General features: G+C 44.4%; 1 protein-coding gene across 2 annotated transcripts in view; it reads left to right on the forward strand.

The window, feature by feature from the left end:
* Positions 1-18753, forward strand: part of FBXO32 (F-box protein 32) — a 35727-nt gene extending 16974 nt beyond the window's left edge. The window contains exons 1-6 of one of the 2 annotated variants that reach the window (XM_049632934.1): positions 2724-2877; positions 4121-4214; positions 5097-5281; positions 11032-11214; positions 12669-12812; positions 13254-18753. In XM_049632934.1, coding sequence (XP_049488891.1) covers positions 2845-2877; positions 4121-4214; positions 5097-5281; positions 11032-11214; positions 12669-12812; positions 13254-13343 — 729 coding nt within the window. In that variant the 5' untranslated portion in view covers positions 2724-2844 and the 3' untranslated portion in view covers positions 13344-18753. Of the gene's footprint in view, positions 1-2723; positions 2878-4120; positions 4215-5096; positions 5282-11031; positions 11215-12668; positions 12813-13253 lie in introns of those variants that run through there. The other variant, XM_049632933.1, reaches the window with a different exon arrangement.
* Positions 18754-19725: the final 972 nt, after the last annotated feature.

Consider the following 19725-nt stretch of genomic DNA (forward strand, 5'->3'; position numbering starts at 1 on the left):
AGTAGACCTAAGTGGTTTACCCAAAGCAATAGCCCCAGCCCAGTCATGTCGTTAACACTTTCTGCGGATTATTTCTCCCTTAGTAGTAAAAGCTGATTACCTGTCACAATGTAATATTGATATGGCATTTCCAGACCCTGTCTCCCAGAGTATAGCAATACGTGATATTGCTACTAGTTTTTTTTTTTCAATATACGAAATTTATTGTCAAATTGGTTTCCATACAACACCCAGTGCTCATCCCAACAGGTGCCCTCCTCAATGCCCATCACCCACTTTCCTCTCTCCCCGACCCCCCATCAACCCTCAGTTCTCAGTTTTTAAGAGTCTCTTATGCTTTGGCTCTCTCCCACTCTAACCTCTTTTTTTTTTTTGTTTTTCTTTTTTTTTTTTTTTTGCTACTAGTTTTAAAGTTTGGCCATAGATGCAAATTTGATCGACCCTGAAAAGCTGAAGTCCTTAACATGTTTTCTGTTAAGACACATCTGGTTAGAGTCCACCACTTAACTACTGCTGGTGTGACTTTAGGTATTTGACTTAACTTCTCTGAGCCAGTGTCCTCTTTTTCAAATGGAGAGCCTAACTCCTCAGGTTACCATTGAGGACTAAGCGAGATCATACATGTGAAGTGCTTAGTGCTGTCACTGATGTGTAGTAAACCCCCATTTATTGTTAGCAAAATAAGACCTCACGGTAGATGCAACTATGTAAGTCGTAAAACGTATCAACGTTAACATTCATCAACAGATAGGGAGCTATTAAAATGTATCACAAACATAATAAAAATGACAGAAAGTGATATTAAAATTTGAAACCATTTAAGCATTTGGTTGACAATACATAAAATTGAAATACAAGGATTCTAAAGATCTTTAAACCATCTGTACTTTACTAATTCACTATGCCCTCCCTGGCATTAATTTTACCTAGTGATATTCTCTGTATTATGATAAAAACTAATAATAATATGAGTATATTCTTTGTATCAGACACTATTCTGAATGCTTTATGAACACAATCTTCATTGCAACTCCGAAGTTGGTACTATTATTATGCATAGTTTACAGACGGGGAAACTGAGGCACGAAGTAAAGTTGGTAAACTATGGCCCAAGGACCAAATCTGGCCTCCCACCTGTTTTGGTAAATAAAGTTTTATTGGAACACAGCCACATCTATTCATTTACATGTTGCCTAAGGCTGCTTTTGCACTATAACTGCTAAACTGAGTAGTTGTGACAAAGAGCCTATAGCCCACAAAGCCCAAAATATTTACTCTCTGGCCCCTTACAGAAAGTTTGCTAAACGCTGATATCAGCTGTAAACTTCACTAAAAGATTGGGGTCTGGAATAGGAAGAAATAATATTTTATAATAGTAATAATGCCTTGAATTTGGTATTTAGAATGGGTTTTTACACATTTATCTCTTTAACTCTTATAACAACCCTGTAAAGTAGGTAGTCTTTTCATTTCCATTTCAGAAATGAAGAAAATGGGGCTCTGAGAGGTTAAATGACCTATGCCACAGGCTAGACAGTAAACTCCATGCATCTAGCTATCATGTGACCCTACTGTCATATCCACGTCACCTGCCACAATGCTAGGACAGAGCGGGCACTCAGAAAATATTTGCTAACGAAAGACAGTTGTAGAGGTCACCCAGCTAGAGAAGCTGGGTGTGCTCCTATTGCAGGGTTTTTTCTCCTGACCCCACAACTGCTTGGCAGTGAAAAGAGGGACTTTTTCTTGAGATCAGGTTAAACATAGGGTAGTTGACATGTCATCCTGATGTCGATTGAGAAATTTTCGCTGCCGTATTACTCTTCTTCCTTAGTCAAACATCGTCTCAATCTGGCCAAAGGGCTTTTTGTTTTCCCTCAGATGCAGTCATAGCCTTGCGAGTTGCCTTCTCCATGTGATTGGTGTGTTTTTAGACAAGATTAAAACTGACACCCTCAAGAGAGGGTAGTCACGTGGAATCTGGGTTTTGGACGGATTTCAGGCAGAGCTCTGCCCGCCCTCCCCCATTCCACCACACGATGAGTCACAGTGCACAGCCAACTGCCGTTCCGAGAGCCACTCAAGGCTTTTGTTTTCTTTCATCTTGCTTTATGCTGGTCATGTGAGGCACAGTGTATTAATAGACCATCGGGCTGGCCTTCTCAATCTGGTTGTTGTTGGTCAGGGAGATAAATGCAAGGTCTGGCCGGTCCCTTGGTGCCATTTGTCACTCCTCTCTTGACTATCACGTGCTGGTTGGTGACAGAGCTGAACCAGACAAGCAGAGGTCATCGGGTGTGGTCACCACCCATGGATGTGGCCTCTACGGATGTACTGACTTCTCGCCTCTCTCAGTGGGCACTGGATCAGCTCCTACTTCCATCTTTGGATCAGCAGCACTAATCTTAACAAACCAGCCTCCGCCTTGCCTCACCTCCTTCTCCCTGCATGTGTGAGAGATACAGAAGCCGGGCAGGAAAAGGTTTTGGGGTGGTTTTTTTGTTTTGCTTTGTTTTACTTAAAAGTAAAATTATGTTCAGGAAATTAAAAGTCTGTATGTGGTTTGACAGGCTCCAAAAGGGCTCCGGGAGGACAGAAGTTTTAAACAAATGTCTTGGAAGCAGAGGTTCTTTCAATTGCCTAGGGCTTTGATCCAGAAGTTTCGGTTCTCCTCTGCAGCCTACTTCTTAGAATGTCACTTTGCTAGTTCCCTCAGCCTTGATTCCAACGCTTCCAACAGTGTCACACTCGATGTTTATTGACCCAAGGTGAAGTTGGGCTGGGGCCTAGCCAGGAGATGAAACGCTCTTGAAAAGTTTCCTAGGAGCAGAAATTCAAGCTTTAATGTCAAAGAGGGGTCTTGGTTCTAAGTCTAAGGTGAGTGCGTTGGGGGCCTGCTGGGCTCTGGGGAGATTATTTTCATTTTACATCAACTTCTTTTGTTCAATAACTCGGTGAAAGCATCAAGTGTGTTGAGGTCTCTGCTGAGTCCTCTCCTTGCTCTCAGTAAATTGATAGTCTCTTGAGCCTCACTTTGTTCATCTGTTAAGTTGGTTGAACTACATGATCTCTAAGATGCCCTTCCAGTCTTAAGTTTTGTTTTTTAACAATAGAATTTTTAATAGATTTTTTAAAAATATTGCCACATCTATAAAGAATTTTGCTACCAAAGAAAGACCAGACTAGGGATGCACCAACTTAAATTATTACCTTCATTTCTTTGTGTTTGGCAATAATGGGGGTCGTGGGATTGGGACACAGTCTTTCAATAAACACCAACCTCTATTTTCCACCTAATTTGTGCCAGGCACTGTGCTTTATGGGCATTCCCTCATTCAAAGCTCTCAACAATCTTGACGACTCTGAGTATTATTAGTACAGATGATGAAACCAGGGCACCAAGAAATTTAGTAACTTGCCCATAGCCACAGGGCTAATAGGTGGTCAAATCAAAAATTGAACCCAAGGTTAGGAGCTATAAGGATCCTAGCCTCTAAGCAGAAATATGTAGATATACGAGACAACCCTGAATTCCTCTCTTTTCCTGTGATTGGCCTCTTTCCACAGGAATTTAAGTGCAATGGAAGATTCTAATTAACAGACATTTTTACTGAATGCTGCAGGAGCAGGAGACTTCTGGATAAGAATTTCCCCTTCCTTGGAAAGTGTGCATCTTACTGACCATGAGGTTTAATGTGCCTTGAGAGTAATTGGTGCTGGTGGGGAAGAAGTTCAAGTAGGGGTAGAAAAATTCTTGCTGGGAGTGATTGTGTATGACTCCAACATTTGCAGGTCATTGGAAGTTTTGTTCCCTTTAGAGTTCCTCAGCTTCACTTGCTGAAGTAGGACAGGCAGAATGAATTCACCCTGGCTGAAGCAAGACTCTTTATATTGAAAAGAAAACAAAAGCAATTAAATATTCAGCCTGATTCCTGGGTTTTGAATTACCCCCCATTTGTCTTTCACTTTGAGCATCTGCTTTTTATTGCACTGTGGGCCCGCCTGCCATCTATCTCTCCCTGTCGATCTGTCTCTATGTGTCATGTGACCCGAAAGCAAAGATTAGAGGAGAAAAATGTCTCTGTGTTCTAAGCCTGGCAACTTCTATTTTTATCCACAGCTGTTGGAACTGATAGCAAAGTCACAGCTCACATCCTTGAGTGGCATCGCCCAAAAGAACTTCATGAACATTTTGGAAAAAGTGGTACTGAAAGGTGAGCACGCTCTGTCTCTCTCTCTCTCTCTCTCTCTCTCTCTCTCTCTTTCTCACCCTCACCCCTTTTTATAGAGATGGGGATGGGCAGATGGGTTTTCTGATAGAGTGGACCTGTCATTAGATTTAAGGAAGAGTGAATGGATGGAAGTGAATGACTCCAGATGCACTTCTGCCAAATTCCAGTTCAGAAAGGAGGGTCACTTGTGAAAAGGGGAGACACCATCACCCTCCCATCCTTTTATTAGGAGTATCCATTTGCCCTGCTATAAGCCTCTCAGACTTCTCAATGTGGGCACACATCCCAACCTTGGCTAACCAAGCCCTCCGGATTCTAAATTCCTAGAAAATTGAGCTATATACGAAGCAGAATAGACTCATAGACTATTTGATCTAAAAGAAACTTTAGATCTTTGGCTCATCTGAGTCGTTGTACACAGAGGGAAACTGAGGCCCGTAAGAAAGAGTAATTTATCCATAATCACAAAGACTCAGCCAGACAGGATCGGAACTCACATTCCTGACGAGTGACCACTTGCTGGGCAGGATGTCACTGCTGGGCAAAAGAAACTGCCTTCAAATCAGGTGAGCCATTGGTGCTGGCAAAACTGTGAAGGGAGAAAGAGTCTTTGTCGAAAACTAGGGAGAAGAGAACAAAGAGGGACCTAGATAATGGAAACTCTACCCAGTAACCTCAAGTGTAGAAGCTTGGCCAAGTGTAGAATAAATAACAGTGAGAAAGAAAACCACATCCCCGGAGGCAGTACCCACGTAACATGAGCAGAATCGAGAAGAAAGGCCCACTTATAAAATATACAGTGTTTCCAGTATCACGACTGTTAATACTTTTTTCTCCCCCCCCCCCCCCCCGCCCCCACTCCAGTCCTCGAAGACCAGCAAAACATCAGGCTAATAAGGGAACTACTCCAGACCCTCTACACGTCCTTATGTACGCTGGTCCAGAGAGTCGGCAAGTCTGTGCTGGTCGGGAACATCAACATGTGGGTGTACCGGATGGAGACCATTCTCCACTGGCAGCAGCAGCTGAACAATATCCAAATCACCAGGGTAAGCAGCAGCGCCCCGGCTTCCTTCTGGCAGTAAAGACGTTAGTCAGGTCCTCCACGGCGAGGCAGGACTTTAAATCCACCGTGGTGGTGGAAGAGTCTCAGCTATTCTGATCTGATGCTTTCTACTTGGGTGCTGGGAGTGGGCTAGAACTTCCCAGGAGAGGGAAGCAGAACTTGGCAAAACAGGATCAAAGTGTGGGAACTGAAACATGGTAGGAGAACTGGAGACTTCCATCTGGGGTGGGGGGCGGGGGGAATCTCTCCTCTTTGTCCATTTCCTCCTAAAGAACCTGTCCCTTATAGCTCTAGGAATGCTGCCTTGGATAGGATAGAGCTACAATGGCAGTGGCTTGGAAAACTGGTGCCAACCTTTGAAAATTCTAGTTCCAATGAATAATTATGACAAGGAAGCCTTTGGTTAAAGACTGTGAACATACATGTAGGAAAGAGAAGAGTAATTCTCACTCAAAGAAAAAAAAAAAAAAGCCCTATATTACAACAAAACTATAAGTAGTGTCTTTTGACTTTTACAACATAATTTGGCCCCCAGCTCTTGCCTTCTTAATAGTGAGCAGCAGGACTAAGGCACACAAAAATGTGAGAAAGACACTGCTGTAATCTCTAAGGCTCGCTAATGGACAGGCATACTTAGACCGCTCACATAGCGCTCGACTCCCATATCTAATCACCCACCGCACTGTTCTAAGTGGTTCCGGGACCCAAGCTGATAAAGTTTGGGTCTGCCCCATCTCTCGAGACAGTAGCGTGAAAAAAACCTGTTTGACCTCTTTTAAATAATTACTTTACTAACATAGTTTTCAAAATCTAGCATCCTTGACTTTGCTGTTAACACCCTCTCTAAGACTTAGTTTCTCAAACCCTGAAACAAGGGGAATAATTAGAAGCCTCAGAATTATGTGACTTCCTTAGTCACGTAGGCTACAACTCCCACACTTACACACACATAACCACACACACACACACACACACACACACACACAGCAGAGCTCAAGCCCAGATAATCTTTCAAAAGCTATCTCAATTATTTGACTATCTTAAGAGAGTACATTCTGAACCTTTACCTAGTTTATTCTAATAATTTACCCCAATCCCTTCTCTCAGGTATGGGCATAGTTTGACAACGTGAACTTGTGACCCAGATTCCCAGCTTATCTCTCCCAGAAAATTCACTCACACCTTCTACCTGATTTCTGGTATTCTGTGTAGCCTGGACTTAATACGTTTGTTTTTTTGTTTTTTTGTTTTTTTTGGTCTAAGCCCAGGAGAGAATTACCCAGCCAGTGATCTAAATGAGCAAGTCCCATTTGTCTCAAGGGCATCTTCTCCCAGGGGAATTTGGGACACTGTTTAGATGATCACACTTGCCTAGAGCTTGCCTCTGTTCCCTCTGTCCACACCACAGGAGCCCCATGGGCTTACTTACCTAGAACCACCCCCTTAATTGACCCATGGACACCAGAAGATAGCCACTGTAGTTACTCTAACCCTTCATGGAGTGAGAGGGGAGTGGGGACCAGAGAAGCCCAATGACTTAGGCCAAAACCGGGACTCTCTATTCCTCACACGGCAAAGCTTTCTTAACGTCAGAGATTTCCAAACTTCTTTTCAATCCAGCTTTCTTCCAACTATTTATTCCATGATCCAGCTTTTCGCAACCTTTTAAATCCAGCGCAATCCTGTGCAGAACAGATCAGACACGGAAGTTCATCTCACTCGCCCCTCTGCTCCTGGCACTACAGCCAGGCCAAGCTATTCCCTGCCCCTTCCAAGCTTGGTCCCACCTCCCCAGACCATCCGATCCACGGAAACCACTCTCCCCTCACCTTCTTCAGAGGGGTTATTGCTATTGTGAAATTATCTCCTGCCTGGTTCCACTTCCCTGCCTCCATCCACTGGCTTCTGAGCACTGCAGGGAAAGACCCCACCATCTTGCTCCCTCTCTGTTCCCTCTTTCTTGCTCAGAGCAGAAGGCAGTCAGTAAATCTGAGACAAATGGATGAACGATTGAAGGGAAGTCCCCCACCACCTGCCTGAAATAACTCGTGCAGTGTTTGGGGGAATATAGATGGAAAATACTGCCCTGGGTTAGGGATGATGATAAACATTTACCAATTGCAGAATTTGGGGTGAGTTAGTCAGCATCTCCGGGCCCCATTTGGAAAATAAAGGCAGTAATACTGATCTCCTAGCACTAGTGTAGGATTTAATAACCTATAGAAAGTACTTGGAACAGTGCCTGACATGTAGTAAGTCTTTAAATGTGTCAGCTCTTATTATTACTAACGGCTCACTCTGCGGCCGGCTTTCTTCCAAGTCTTTCATATTGTATTAATTAATAATTGTAAGTAGGGGTCTTTACGATAGCTCATTTTCACTGGGCACTGGGCTAAGTACTTCTGTGCATTATCTCTTCCACCCTGCCTGGCAACACTATAAGATATGCTTTTCCTCATTTTATAAATGAGAAAAATTAGACTGCGTAGGTAAGAATAGCTGGCTGGTGCCTTGATACAGATCAGATGTAGCAGTATGGGGACTGAACCTCAGGCCTGGCTACAGAGACCGCGCCTCTACCCATACTCTCTGCTCCCCTCTGCCCTCCTTCCCAGCCCTCCTTGCTCTGAGCCAGTGATTTTGAGAGCAGTGATGGGAACCCATGGAGCCCTAAAGAGCTTGTCACACAAATGCCCAACTCTCTGGAGGGAAGAAAGAGAGAAGGTACTTCGTTACTTCAGTGTGGACTGTATTTTAAAGCCAACTTTTTAACAGTTTGGACCAAAGAGAAGTATGCTATCACACAAAAATGTTAAGGTGACATTCACACTAATTGCTTTCTATTTGCCAAAGTCCTAGCACTATCTTCCCGGCATATAATCTCGTTTCCCTTCAAAATTTCATCTCTAATTACATGGAGCCAATGTTGTTTGGCAAAAAATAATTAATAGGATAAAGGATGAAGGGGGAAAAAAAAAAGAGAACTGGTTTGGAGGGGAGAAAAATCAAATAGAACCACAGAGTGCTGTGGGCAAGGCAGGGTTTGGGAGCATGTAGAGGATATAGAGAATCCATAAAAGGATTTTTTTCTCCCAATGTTTGTTTATTTTTCAGAGAGAGAGAGAGAGAGGGTGTGCATGAGCAAGCATGGGTGGGGGAGGGGCAGAGAGAGAGGGAGACAGAATCTGAAGCAGGCTCCAGGCTCTGAGCTGTCAGCACAGAACCCTATGCGGGGCTCAAACCCACCAACCGCGAGATCATGACCTGAGCCGAAGTCAAATGCTTAACCGACTGAACCACCCAGGCACCCCTAAAAGGATTTTAGCCAAACGCTTGACTGGAAGAGCAAGAGTGACTTATTTTTCTTATATATTTACGTTCAAAAAGAAGAAGGCATATAAGCAGTTAACCATTTATCAGGAGTAAGGGCTCAGCATGGGGTCTGGGCAAATATTTTGGAAAAGTTCAGGTTTGAAAATTTGAGAGTGAACTCTGCCAAGTGGACTTTAATAGGAGTTCATGTAATAATTGGCCTGGGAGTTTTAACCAAAAAAGTAGATGCTTTGAAGTGCTGGAAACAAAAAGAACATTTCATGGCAGTTTCATTAGCTCACATGATCACCAGCAGATGATAAACGACAAATAGGTCTAGAGCCTTCAGCAGCCCGGCAGTGTCCTGAATTTTGCAAACAATTGAAAGTTCAGCCCAGCAGCCTGAACAATTTGAATTGTCAAGTCATAGGCCTTTCTGATGAGTTAAGAGGCTGAAGCCGATCCATATCGGAGATTGTCGGAGCTAGAAGGGATCTTCAGAGTCTTCTAAGCTCATTCATTTTGGACATGGGGAAACTGAGACCCAGAGTTCCCAAGGACACCTGGGATCCAGATCTGCTTGTCCATTCGGTGTATCTCCCATGTCACCTGCCATTCTTCTCCACAGTCCAACTTCCCAAGGCCCCCTGCCACTTCCCACCTTCCCTCTACACACCTCTCCTGCTTGGCAAGGGACACAGGTGGGAGTCAATACGACTGCATACCCCCTGGAATCCTGGGCGGCGGGGGGGGCTTTGATGTCCCTCGAACAGAGTAGTTCCCTAAAAATTTGAGGAGGGGACTCAGTACCCTTTGACAAGATAGCTTTCCCTGAGCTAAGGAAGGGCTTCTTCATCCTCTATTTTTTTCCCTTGAACGCCCCCCCCCCACCAGATGTGACAGAGCACTGAGCTAAAAATGTCCATAGTCCAAAATCAAGAGCACACCCAGGTCTAGCGTGAGAAGGACAAAGAACCACAATTTTGGATGATTTGTGCTGACTCTATATCCAAATGGCAGCATCCAGATGCTGTTCAAGACATATCAGCAAATACTACTGAGGACCTCCTCCGTACAGACTGTTCCCAGAGCACTCTGTGCTTACTTCCTGGTCAACACTTAACATACTGCTCTATAATTATTTGCTTATGTTTCTGAGTATCTTGCCAGCCTAAGGAACCCATTCCGACTCCAGTACCAGGCCACAGCAGGCCCTCAAAAGAGGTGGTTTGTGCTGGGCTAGTCTGCAAGGGATATGAAATTAGACCCCGCCCCCCCCTTCAAGGTTCAAAGTGTAGATGGGATAACATAAGCCCATCAAAATTTAAACAATAAATGTAAAATTAAACAGTAAATACAAAATTAAAGTTCAGGCTTGTAGTAGAGGTTTCTGATTAATCGCCTGTGTATTATTATCCACAAAGAGTTTTTTAAATGTCCCATGGAGCCCTAGGTTTGAAGAGAGATGCTCTAATGGATGGAACGGATGGTGTCACTTAGGTCAGAAGGTTCTGGACAAGTTAGTCCCAAAGCGCACATGCATGTGCACATACACCCAGGCACAGGGTCTTTTTGTTGCTGTTTTTTTTACCTCCTTAATTATTAAGATTTTGTTCATCCCCCAGGTACTTATTGGGTGCCACTCTATGCTAGGCACAAAGGAGACAGCAATGACAAAAGACAAAAAGTCCGGCCCCCGTGGAGCTTACCTTCAGCAGGAACGTTCCATTAAGCTTTCTTTGGGAAAATGCCTCACATAACAAAAAGGCGCTGGTTCCAAAAGTACCCGAGAGAGACCACGGGAGTTCCAGGAAGATGCAGTGAAAGAGGGCTGGGGTAGTCACAAACGCAGAAAAGGCCTTTCGGAGGAAACAAGTAGACGCTGGATCTGAGGGAAAGTAATTGGGATGGGCAGAGAGGCCTGGGGAGAGCAGGGCCCACGGGCAGCATGTTTGGGCACAGGTGAGAAAGCCCGCTTAGAGATGGGTTGTCAGGAGGGGCAGTGACAGAGCCAACTGAGGCGGCAGGGGCGGGTGGCGCCCTGTCCCAGGCACCCCGCCCTTTAAGAAGGTAGCGAATCTCGTCGCGGAGTGAATTGAGTGGAGCACCAGAATCGAACATGTGCTGTGCCGTTCAGAGGATCGTTAAAAGTATAAAGCTTTGTCAATCTCAGGAAAATCCCTCTGGCACCATTCAGCTCGAGCTGTTCAGGGCTGTTCCTCTGGGTCTCGGCCACGGGTCCTGCATTTAGGGCATTTCTGCATTTAAAGTGGGGAGAATTGCTGCTTCTAATCTCTGGTCAAAAAACCAACTTGAGGGTAGAGGACGAGGGGACAGCTGCATCCCTGGAGGGTGTCACCTGGTGATCCGCTGCCCTTCCGCCCTGCAACCCACAACTTAACATCATCCTTCTCCCCACAGCCTGCCTTCAAGGGCCTCACCTTCACCGACCTGCCTTTATGCTTACAACTGAACATCATGCACAGGCTGAGTGATGGGCGGGACCTGGTCAGCCTGGGCCAGGTGGCTCCTGACCTGCACGTGCTCAGTGAGGACCGTCTGCTGTGGAAAAAGCTCTGCCAATACCACTTCTCTGAGCGGCAGGTCAGGGGGCCCAGCGGGCAGTCCTTCCTTCTCTCCCTTCTCTGTCCCCCACCCTCAGATGTCCTTGGCATTCTTCTCGCACTTTAGGCATGGGTGCCCACCCTCCAGGGCTTCCTGGCCGACTGGAAAGCAACAGTACAGGGAGTTTCTAAATAATGTACGTGAGGGTTTCCCTTAAGGTGATTTTGATGAGAAAAAAAAAAAAAAAAACTTACCTTTTTTTTTAATGTTTATTTTTGAGACGGAGACAACATGCGAGCAGAGGAGGGGCAGAGTGAGAGAGAGACACAGAATCTGAAGCAGGCTCTAGGCTCTGGGCTGTCAGCACAGAGCCCAATGCAGGGCTCGAACCCACGAACCGCGAGATCATGACCTGAACCAAAGACCGATGCTGAACCGACTGAGCCACTCAGGCTCCCCCACCAACTTACATTTTTAACCTATATGCACACTTTGCAATTTGCTTTAAAAAGTTCATAAAGGGGGCGCCTGGGTGGCTCAGTCAGTTAAGCATCTGACTCTTGATTTGGGCTCGTGTCCTGATGTCACAGTTCGTGGGATAGAGCCCGGCTTCAGGCTCTGTATTGCTTAGGATTCTCTCTCTCCCTCTCTCTCTGCCCCTCCCCTGCATTCATTCTCTCTCTCTCTGTCTCTCTCTCTCTCTCTCTCAAAAAGAAACATTTTTTAAAAGTTCCTAAAGTGGCATCAATCCTCCTTTTCTATAACAAAGTAACTTACAAAAGTCACTTATTTTCATGATATTTTACAGCTGATGTACTTTTACAGATATTATTTCATTTTAGTCTAATGACCCAGGGTGGAGTAGGTATCATTATACTCACTTTAAACAGATGAGGGGGCTCAGACCACAGGTGGCTAAGTGACTGTCCAAACTAGGGGAGTGGCTCTCGAGGTGAAGAAACCGGCCTTGAATCTGAATTTGAAGTGGGGCCTTCTGACACCCGAGGAGTCCTGTTTCCCCTCCTCGTGCTGCCTCAGATTTTTTTTCCCAACTTCTTTATATAGACGTGTGAGTTCAACAAGTTCTGTTCATGAAGCCACTAATATTTAGATCTAGATTAGAGGCACTATGCCAAGGAGTCACCGCATCTCCCGGGAAATAATCACTCAAGTCTACGGCTAAGAAAAGATTGAAGGTGTTTATGGAGATTACCTAAACTTTAAAGGACCATCCAAATATAATTTAGTAGAGGTCACTAGTAAGATGTCACCATCCACCTGTTTCTTTTAAAGACTGGTAAAAGCTACCGTTTAACTGGGTAGAGCTCAGAAGGTCTGTCTTTATATCTTGGCTATTTTTTTCCCTGGAAATTGCAGGACACAGATGAAAAAGGGGGAAGGAGGGTGGGAACAGAACTTTTCAGAACCAGAAAACCACAAGCCATGTTCTTGATGAACTCTTCTGCAACTATCTGTATTTGTTTGCAATTTAGATCCGCAAGCGATTAATTTTGTCAGACAAAGGACAGCTGGATTGGAAGAAGATGTATTTTAAACTTGTGCGATGTTACCCACGGAAAGAGCAGTATGGAGACACCCTTCAGCTTTGCAGACACTGTCACATTCTCTCCTGGAAGGTATGTGTCTCCAGTGGCTGCCACAGACCCCCAGCCCAGCCCCTGGGAGCCAGCAGCACTGCCAAAGCCTTTCCTACTCCTTTCCTGCTCTTCCCCTCTGCAGCCCCCAGCTGAAGGTGTAGGGAAACTGAGTCAGTGCCTGGGGAAAAAAACCTTTCAAAGACATTCATTTCCTCCACCCCCTTACATATATATTTTTTTTATATTTATGTATGTATATTTTATGTGTATATATATATTTTTTATGCATCCCACCCACCTGCAAATTCTCCCATCTCTTTGGGCATAGGCATACACATACACACAGCTCTCTAGTTTTGCATAACTCACGGCATTCTTGACAGAGGAATGTTGCTTTGAGGTTGGGAAATGACTCACGGTGCTAACAAGCCAGCAGGATGCTTCTGAGAACCTAAACCTACCCATGATGTTCCTTTCCAGGGCACTGACCACCCGTGCACAGCCAATAACCCAGAGAGCTGCTCCGTTTCCCTTTCACCCCAGGACTTTATCAACTTGTTCAAGTTCTGAATGCCAGCACATGACGACACTTCAGACGGGTTCCCCGGCTGATTGGATTCTTGGGAATACAGAGTTTGGACACTTCATTTGTAAATAGTGTACATTTGAAATGCTGGCTCAAAACTTCTGAGATAAGTCCCTGAGAGGATGTTGGAAGGGGAGAGATGCAGTTGCTGGCTGGGAATTTAAGACTATGGACTTCTCATTAGAATTGGTATGGAAAATCAGAAATACTGTAAATAAATTTTTTCCCTAACTATTTGCCGGCAAGACTATAAGGGCAGGAATTCAGTTTCATCGGTGAAAATGGAATTTCCTTGACGTTCACTGAAACGCCTTTGTAGTTCCCTAGGGATGTGGAAGAAAAGGGCAGAACTCGAATACAAGATAGAACACTCTCTGTTTACAATGTGAAAATTTGCTTAAAGAAAGGAAGAGAAGAAGAAAACTTCATTATATATGAGAAGTCCCCGCACTTTGGTTTCGATTTTGGGGGGTTTGTTTTAAAAAGGCAAAGGAAGCACCACCCATCTTAACCCGTGTGGGCACAAGGCCTTATCTTGCAAATATATCACACAATAGTCTACCTCGGAAAGTATGCAATGCCCTCTCTGACAAAGCGCATTGTCCAGTAGGCAGTGTCTGTTTTTCTTGGTTTTTCATCACCCGAAAGTGGTTTAAATAGGAAAGGGATACTGGAGGCAATCCTCATCATGCTTGAGACTTCCCTTTTAGGCGAATAAGCACTTCTTCAGAGTTGCCTCTTTTCTAGAACGGCCCCACAGCGCGTATGCCTCTTTCCCTTTCGTGCTGTAGCTCATTCAGGGCAACATAAGGCCAATTCAAAACAGTCCCAGAGGAAGTCCTGCCGCAGAAAAGATAGAATCAGTCACCCAATAGCTGTGAAGACTTTCTATTCCTGTTTAACTTCTTGGTTTGTCTGGGCTTCCTGGAATATCTTCACGGATAAGCATATCTGTGGACTGGTCGGAGCCAGAGTGCCGATAAAAGCTTGTAAAACAGGTTTTACATATCAGTTAAACGTGTTTCCAGCTGCTGTTCCTCATGACAGGGGAGGAGTTGAGGGGCTTTGTTTTCTTTTTGCCCAACATCAAAATTCAGTCAACCTAAGCTAGCACTTCTTGCAAGGATGACAAGAGAAAGCCTGGAGTTCCAATCACAGGGAACAGAAGTACTGTGAGTTCATCCTACACTTGCTACATACCCCTGGGGATCTTGCGAGGCAAATTATCAACAGGTAGCTGTGTAGAGGAAAGGGAATCTCAGGACTTAATGAGTTCATTGTCAAATATTCCTGGGATGGGGTAGGGGATGTTTGGTGTTTTTTTTACTTTTTATAGAACTTTGCTTTTCTACAACAATGTACATATCTTGGCAGTTGTATCTGCTTCATGCTTTTTTTTTTTTTTTCTCTCACGCAAATAAAGTTGCCACTCTGCATGGCCTTGGCACATAGGTGAAGCAGAGATAGGAAACTTGCTCACGTTCACGCTGAAGAACAGGGTATCCTTAGGGGTTGAACCTTGGGGTGACCAGATGAGGGGAGAGATGGTTAAGCACGTACAGAAATGAGGCAAGGGACCGGCCAGTGATGCGAAGTCCCTTCATGCCCATCCGCCAGTGCACAGTCCACGACTCAGCATCCCAAAGAGAAGTCAACCATTAGTCCCCTCACTTTGCAATGCCTGTGTCTACACCCCAGGGTGTCTCCACATTTCTTTTCCTCATCACCCCTGACAGAAGAAAAAATTAAATTGAATTTAAATTCTCCCCACTGTGACAAATATTAAAGAATAAGATTTTGTTGGGTAAGGTTGAGCTTTAGGAAACCCTGTATGACCTGATGGGATTTTTGCTTCCCCTTCCCCCCTGAGTCAGAGTCACATTGAGGATGCAAGGCCTAAGTGGGGAATAAAAAGCTGGCACTTCTATAATTCAGAGACGTGCCCTCAAATGTCTCAGCTTCCTTAAAGATGTGGGGCAGAGCTGGGTTAATTGTTGCTCTAGATGCTGGAACCTTTAGCTCTGACATTTTTAGGTTTAGGCATCCATGGCCTTCCACATCTGCCCATCAACTCATGACCTCTGCCCCTTCGTGCTGATCGGGGAGGTGGAAACTCCTGGGTACCCTCAGGTTTACAGTCCCGGAAATGTTGCCTGCTTTTGACTGTCAGCACAAAACTGCCAAACCAGTCTCATCTGGACTTTGTGCAATGCCCACGATTGCACATCATATGCCAGGCAGCAAGGCACATCTGTGCAGGATGACTCCTACTACCCAGCGGTGGGGTTATGGTTTTCTGAGATGTTTACCTTGATGGTGCCTCTGGGCTCTCCCCATCTCTGTTGGCATTTTTGGAGGTGGTGTGAAGCAGAGTCAAGGAAAAATTTTAAGGAAGAAAAGAGAAGAAACCAACGCTCTTGGTTCTCTTTCATTGGGAGAGGAGAATAAGAAAGGAAATGGCAGGTGGAGAGGGACGGGGGAAGGAATAGAAATGGCCTATCTTTGATGCTGTGGTTTGTATGAAGGCATTGGAGAAGAACATAGTAGGTGCAGGGCATCTGTGTTGGCACCACATGGCAGCTGTTAAGCATGGTCAGAGCCTCCCATGTAAGTAGAGTGAGTGAAAAAGAAAATACTTGTTCCCTGGGTACCAATCATCTATAGAATTTCTATTGGCAAACCCTCTCGGGACAACCTAACCTCAAAACAAAACAAAACAAAACACACAAAGAATCCCTGTCTTCCAAACTACTGGTCTAAAAGCCAGAGGGACAGGACGATGGAAATTGCTGGAAGAAATAGAAAGCTCTCCTCTCTTTGCTGTACCTACCTACTACCCCCGACCCCAACCCTGTGATGTAGAATTTGAAATTGATGTCGACTATGAAGTAATGCGGACTTCCAGAGAAAGAAGGAGTGTGTCCAGGGCAGTGTGAGGAAGTCCACAGGGATGTTCTGTATGATGAGCTGGTCCAACATAAAGGTGTATGAGCAGTGAGCCTAGAGTCTCTTAAGAGTAAGGCACAACGTTTGGGGAAAGAATATGTGAGTGCTCACTTCATAGCAAGATCCAGAAGAAGGTCCAATGACATCTTAAGCCAGGTTGCATTATTAATGCTATTACTCTGAGGAGACAGATCAGTGGCGTGGGAGGGTAAGTGGCATAAAATACAAAGTGAAAAACATCCCCAGGGCATCGGGTATGAGATGACATTTGTTCAGTAATGATCAATTTTATATTGAAGTGGCTGGGAGGAGATACTTGAGATGCGCTGGGTTGACATTGCAGAACACTCAGCAACAGTGGGCCTTCCTTGGGGACATGACTTGGTAACAAGTTGTGTACTGTGTTACCACCATGACTCTCCGTGGATTCAAAAACTTTGCTCATAAGGAGCCCACGATTAACAGAGGCTCTGTTTTTCTGTTGTTTTCTATGTGGGAGAAGGGAGGGGGCTTAGAGTATCATTTGTCTAAGCAAGTGGAGTGATTCACAAGGTCAATCATTTCAAGACATGTTCAACAATGTATCATTTGTAGCACTCAATACAATGTTTATCATAAAATATGCACCTGAGTTTATATTTTTCTGCCAGGCTATAGGGCAATAATGTTTTGCTATGCACTCTATTTTGTGTGAATTTTTTTAAACTGTAATTTTATGTGTGAATTTTTTTTAACTAAACTATATCAAACATATTCTATGTGGACATCTGGGGTTTTTTTTTGTTTTTTGTTTTTATCTGTTTCCAACTATCTGAGTCTGCGAACCATCCTTCTGACTGGATGCTGGCCTAAAATCCTATTAGTGTTTAAACAGACCTCAGAAACACCCTGAACCTCTAGACAAACGCAAAGCCGTGGCTCTTTGATGTATCTTGGGCTCTTGATGTCTTCAGTAAACAAGATCGTAACTCCTTTAAACTCCACGTTTTCTCTAGAGGTTTTCTTCTCTTTTTTTTAATTTTATTTTTTTGTTTTTTTATTTTTAAGAAGAGTAAACCCTCTGTGATTTTCCAAAGGAAGGAAACTCCTATCCCAGACTTTAATGCTAGAAGGGAAGTGAAAGATGGTGGAGTCTGGCATTCCTTCTGCCTTTCAGCATGAGGTAGTGGGTCCACAATATTCAGGGGACAAGTCTGAGCCCATGTGGTACTCAGTGGTAGACCCGAGTATAAACCTGGGACTTTCTGAGCTCTTGACATTGTGCCCCCTACCCAGCATCTTTTGCTATGTCTGGAGACATGTGATACCTGACCTGAATCTTCTCAACACCTTCGCCATGGAAGGCAAGCATGAGAGTCCAGTGTTAGGCATGTGGCCATTATCTTTTCCAAATATTTTAAGCCCCTGGTTCTCTATGGAGAAATTCACATTTCTCCCTGGAGCCACTTAACATTTTTACAAACCTCTGACTCTACTGTGAGGACAGCATTCTAGTGAGTACAACCTGCTCGCCATAAAGCAAGCAGCATGTTTTGACAAATTTACTTTTCCCTGGGTACTTGCATTTTAATTCCAAAAGTGGCCCTTAAGACAGAAAACGGCTGAGCGGCCAGCTTGCTTTCTAGAAACTGAGGTTCTGAAACCAAGCTTGGGAACCAAGCAGATATTTCCTCTCTTAGACTAAGAGGTACATTTAATCCATTCCCTCATCTCCCCATCTTCCGGCACCTGGCATGAGATCCAGTGAGCTTCTGTCCCAGTGCAGACCCTCCCACTCTCTGCTAAACCTCATCTTCGCTAAGCAAAGAGGGACTATTCCAAGAGGCAGCAAAGAGCGAGGGACCACAGATACTTCTGACTTTGTCTGCTGGACATTTTTCAAAGTGTCTCTGAACTCAGCAAACAAAGCCTCCTGAGAAATCTCTCAAAACTCAGGTCCTGCTCCATTTGTCCAAAAATGGATAGCTGCTCCAAATCTCTGAACTTCTTAAAACTCAATCTGCTACAACACTACTTCTGGAGTCTGAACATGACTTTTTCTGTCTTTGAGTATAGCAATGTTTGTTTAATTAACGATGTACAAGTCTGTTAAACAGAAGGCTCCAACTACTAGTCTATGCTTGCGAACTCTTGGCACTATCTTTATTCTACCAAGTGCCAATAACCCTGGCTAAAGGGGGTGTATATTCAAGTCCACGTCCTAAGTCGAGAAGCTTTACTCCTTTCAATAAAAAAATGCTATAAGGGGTTGAACGTTGTAACTAAAAGTATGAGGTTAGACTAATTACATACAAAAAATGTTTATTTAATATTGTGTGAGCTAAGCCCTCCTGTATAAATTATTTGCACACTTTTCTTGCATGATGAATTGATTTTTTTATAGTTGTTTGTACCAGACGGTGGCATATTTTTGTAAAGATTTTTTTGACACTGAATTGCAATAAATGTTTTTCCAACAACACGCTGGTGCATTTTGGTGCGTGCCAATTCAAGTTGGCTTTCTGAGCACACGGACTGCATTTACCTTTTGCCTCGTAAGGCTTATATGCCTTGTCCCAGGAACTTGTTACTGTTGTTGTAAAATGTCTAGGGATATGTAGAAAAATGACCGCGCTGCTGAGTACCAGCCTCAGTCAATAACACAGAACTGTGCTTAAATGGGATATCTCCACTTACTTGTGTATAATAGAATGATGGGGGACTAGTGAGATGTGAAATCAGTATCAACTTTTTCATCAACATTTATCGAACAGCTACAATACGCTGGACCCTGTGCGAGGCACTGGGAATAGCATGGTGAACAAGACAGATACAGTCCCTGCCTTCATGGAATTTAGATTCTAGCAGGAAAAACAAAGACAGACACACACAAAGCAAGTGGGAAAATATTCAATTCATAATAAGTGCTATAAAGAGAATAAACAAGGGGCTGAGATGCAGAATGTCAAGGGGACCTGCTTTGGACCAGCTGTGCGGGGGGGGGGGGGGTCTCTCCAACAAGAGATACTGAAGCTGAGGCCCAGAATGTGAGAAAGAGCCTCCTCCAGAAGAGTGAGGTCATGAGCACTTCAGAAAGAGGGAATGGCTTGTGCAGCGTTCAGATCATGGTCCTGCCACTTACCTGCAGTGTGACCTTGGCCACCTCGACTCCTCTAGGTCCCAACGTCCTAGACTCCAAAATGGTGAAAATAAATCTATGACTGGGGTTGGGAGGGTTATGTGAACCACTACAAGTAAAATGTGTGGAGCCACACATACATTCAATAAATGCTCATTAAATGTTAACAGTTAACAGTCCCTGAGCGACAAGGGTCTGAGAATTAGGTTGGGAATTGCTCTGCGTCTCTCTCTAGTCAGGTGTGATATGCTCGGGTGACCGACATGGCGACTGACTGAATAACACGTTTACTCTGGAACACA

The sequence above is a fragment of the Panthera uncia genome, chromosome F2 (genome assembly GCF_023721935.1).
Source record: "Panthera uncia isolate 11264 chromosome F2, Puncia_PCG_1.0, whole genome shotgun sequence".
NCBI lineage: Eukaryota > Metazoa > Chordata > Mammalia > Carnivora > Felidae > Panthera > Panthera uncia.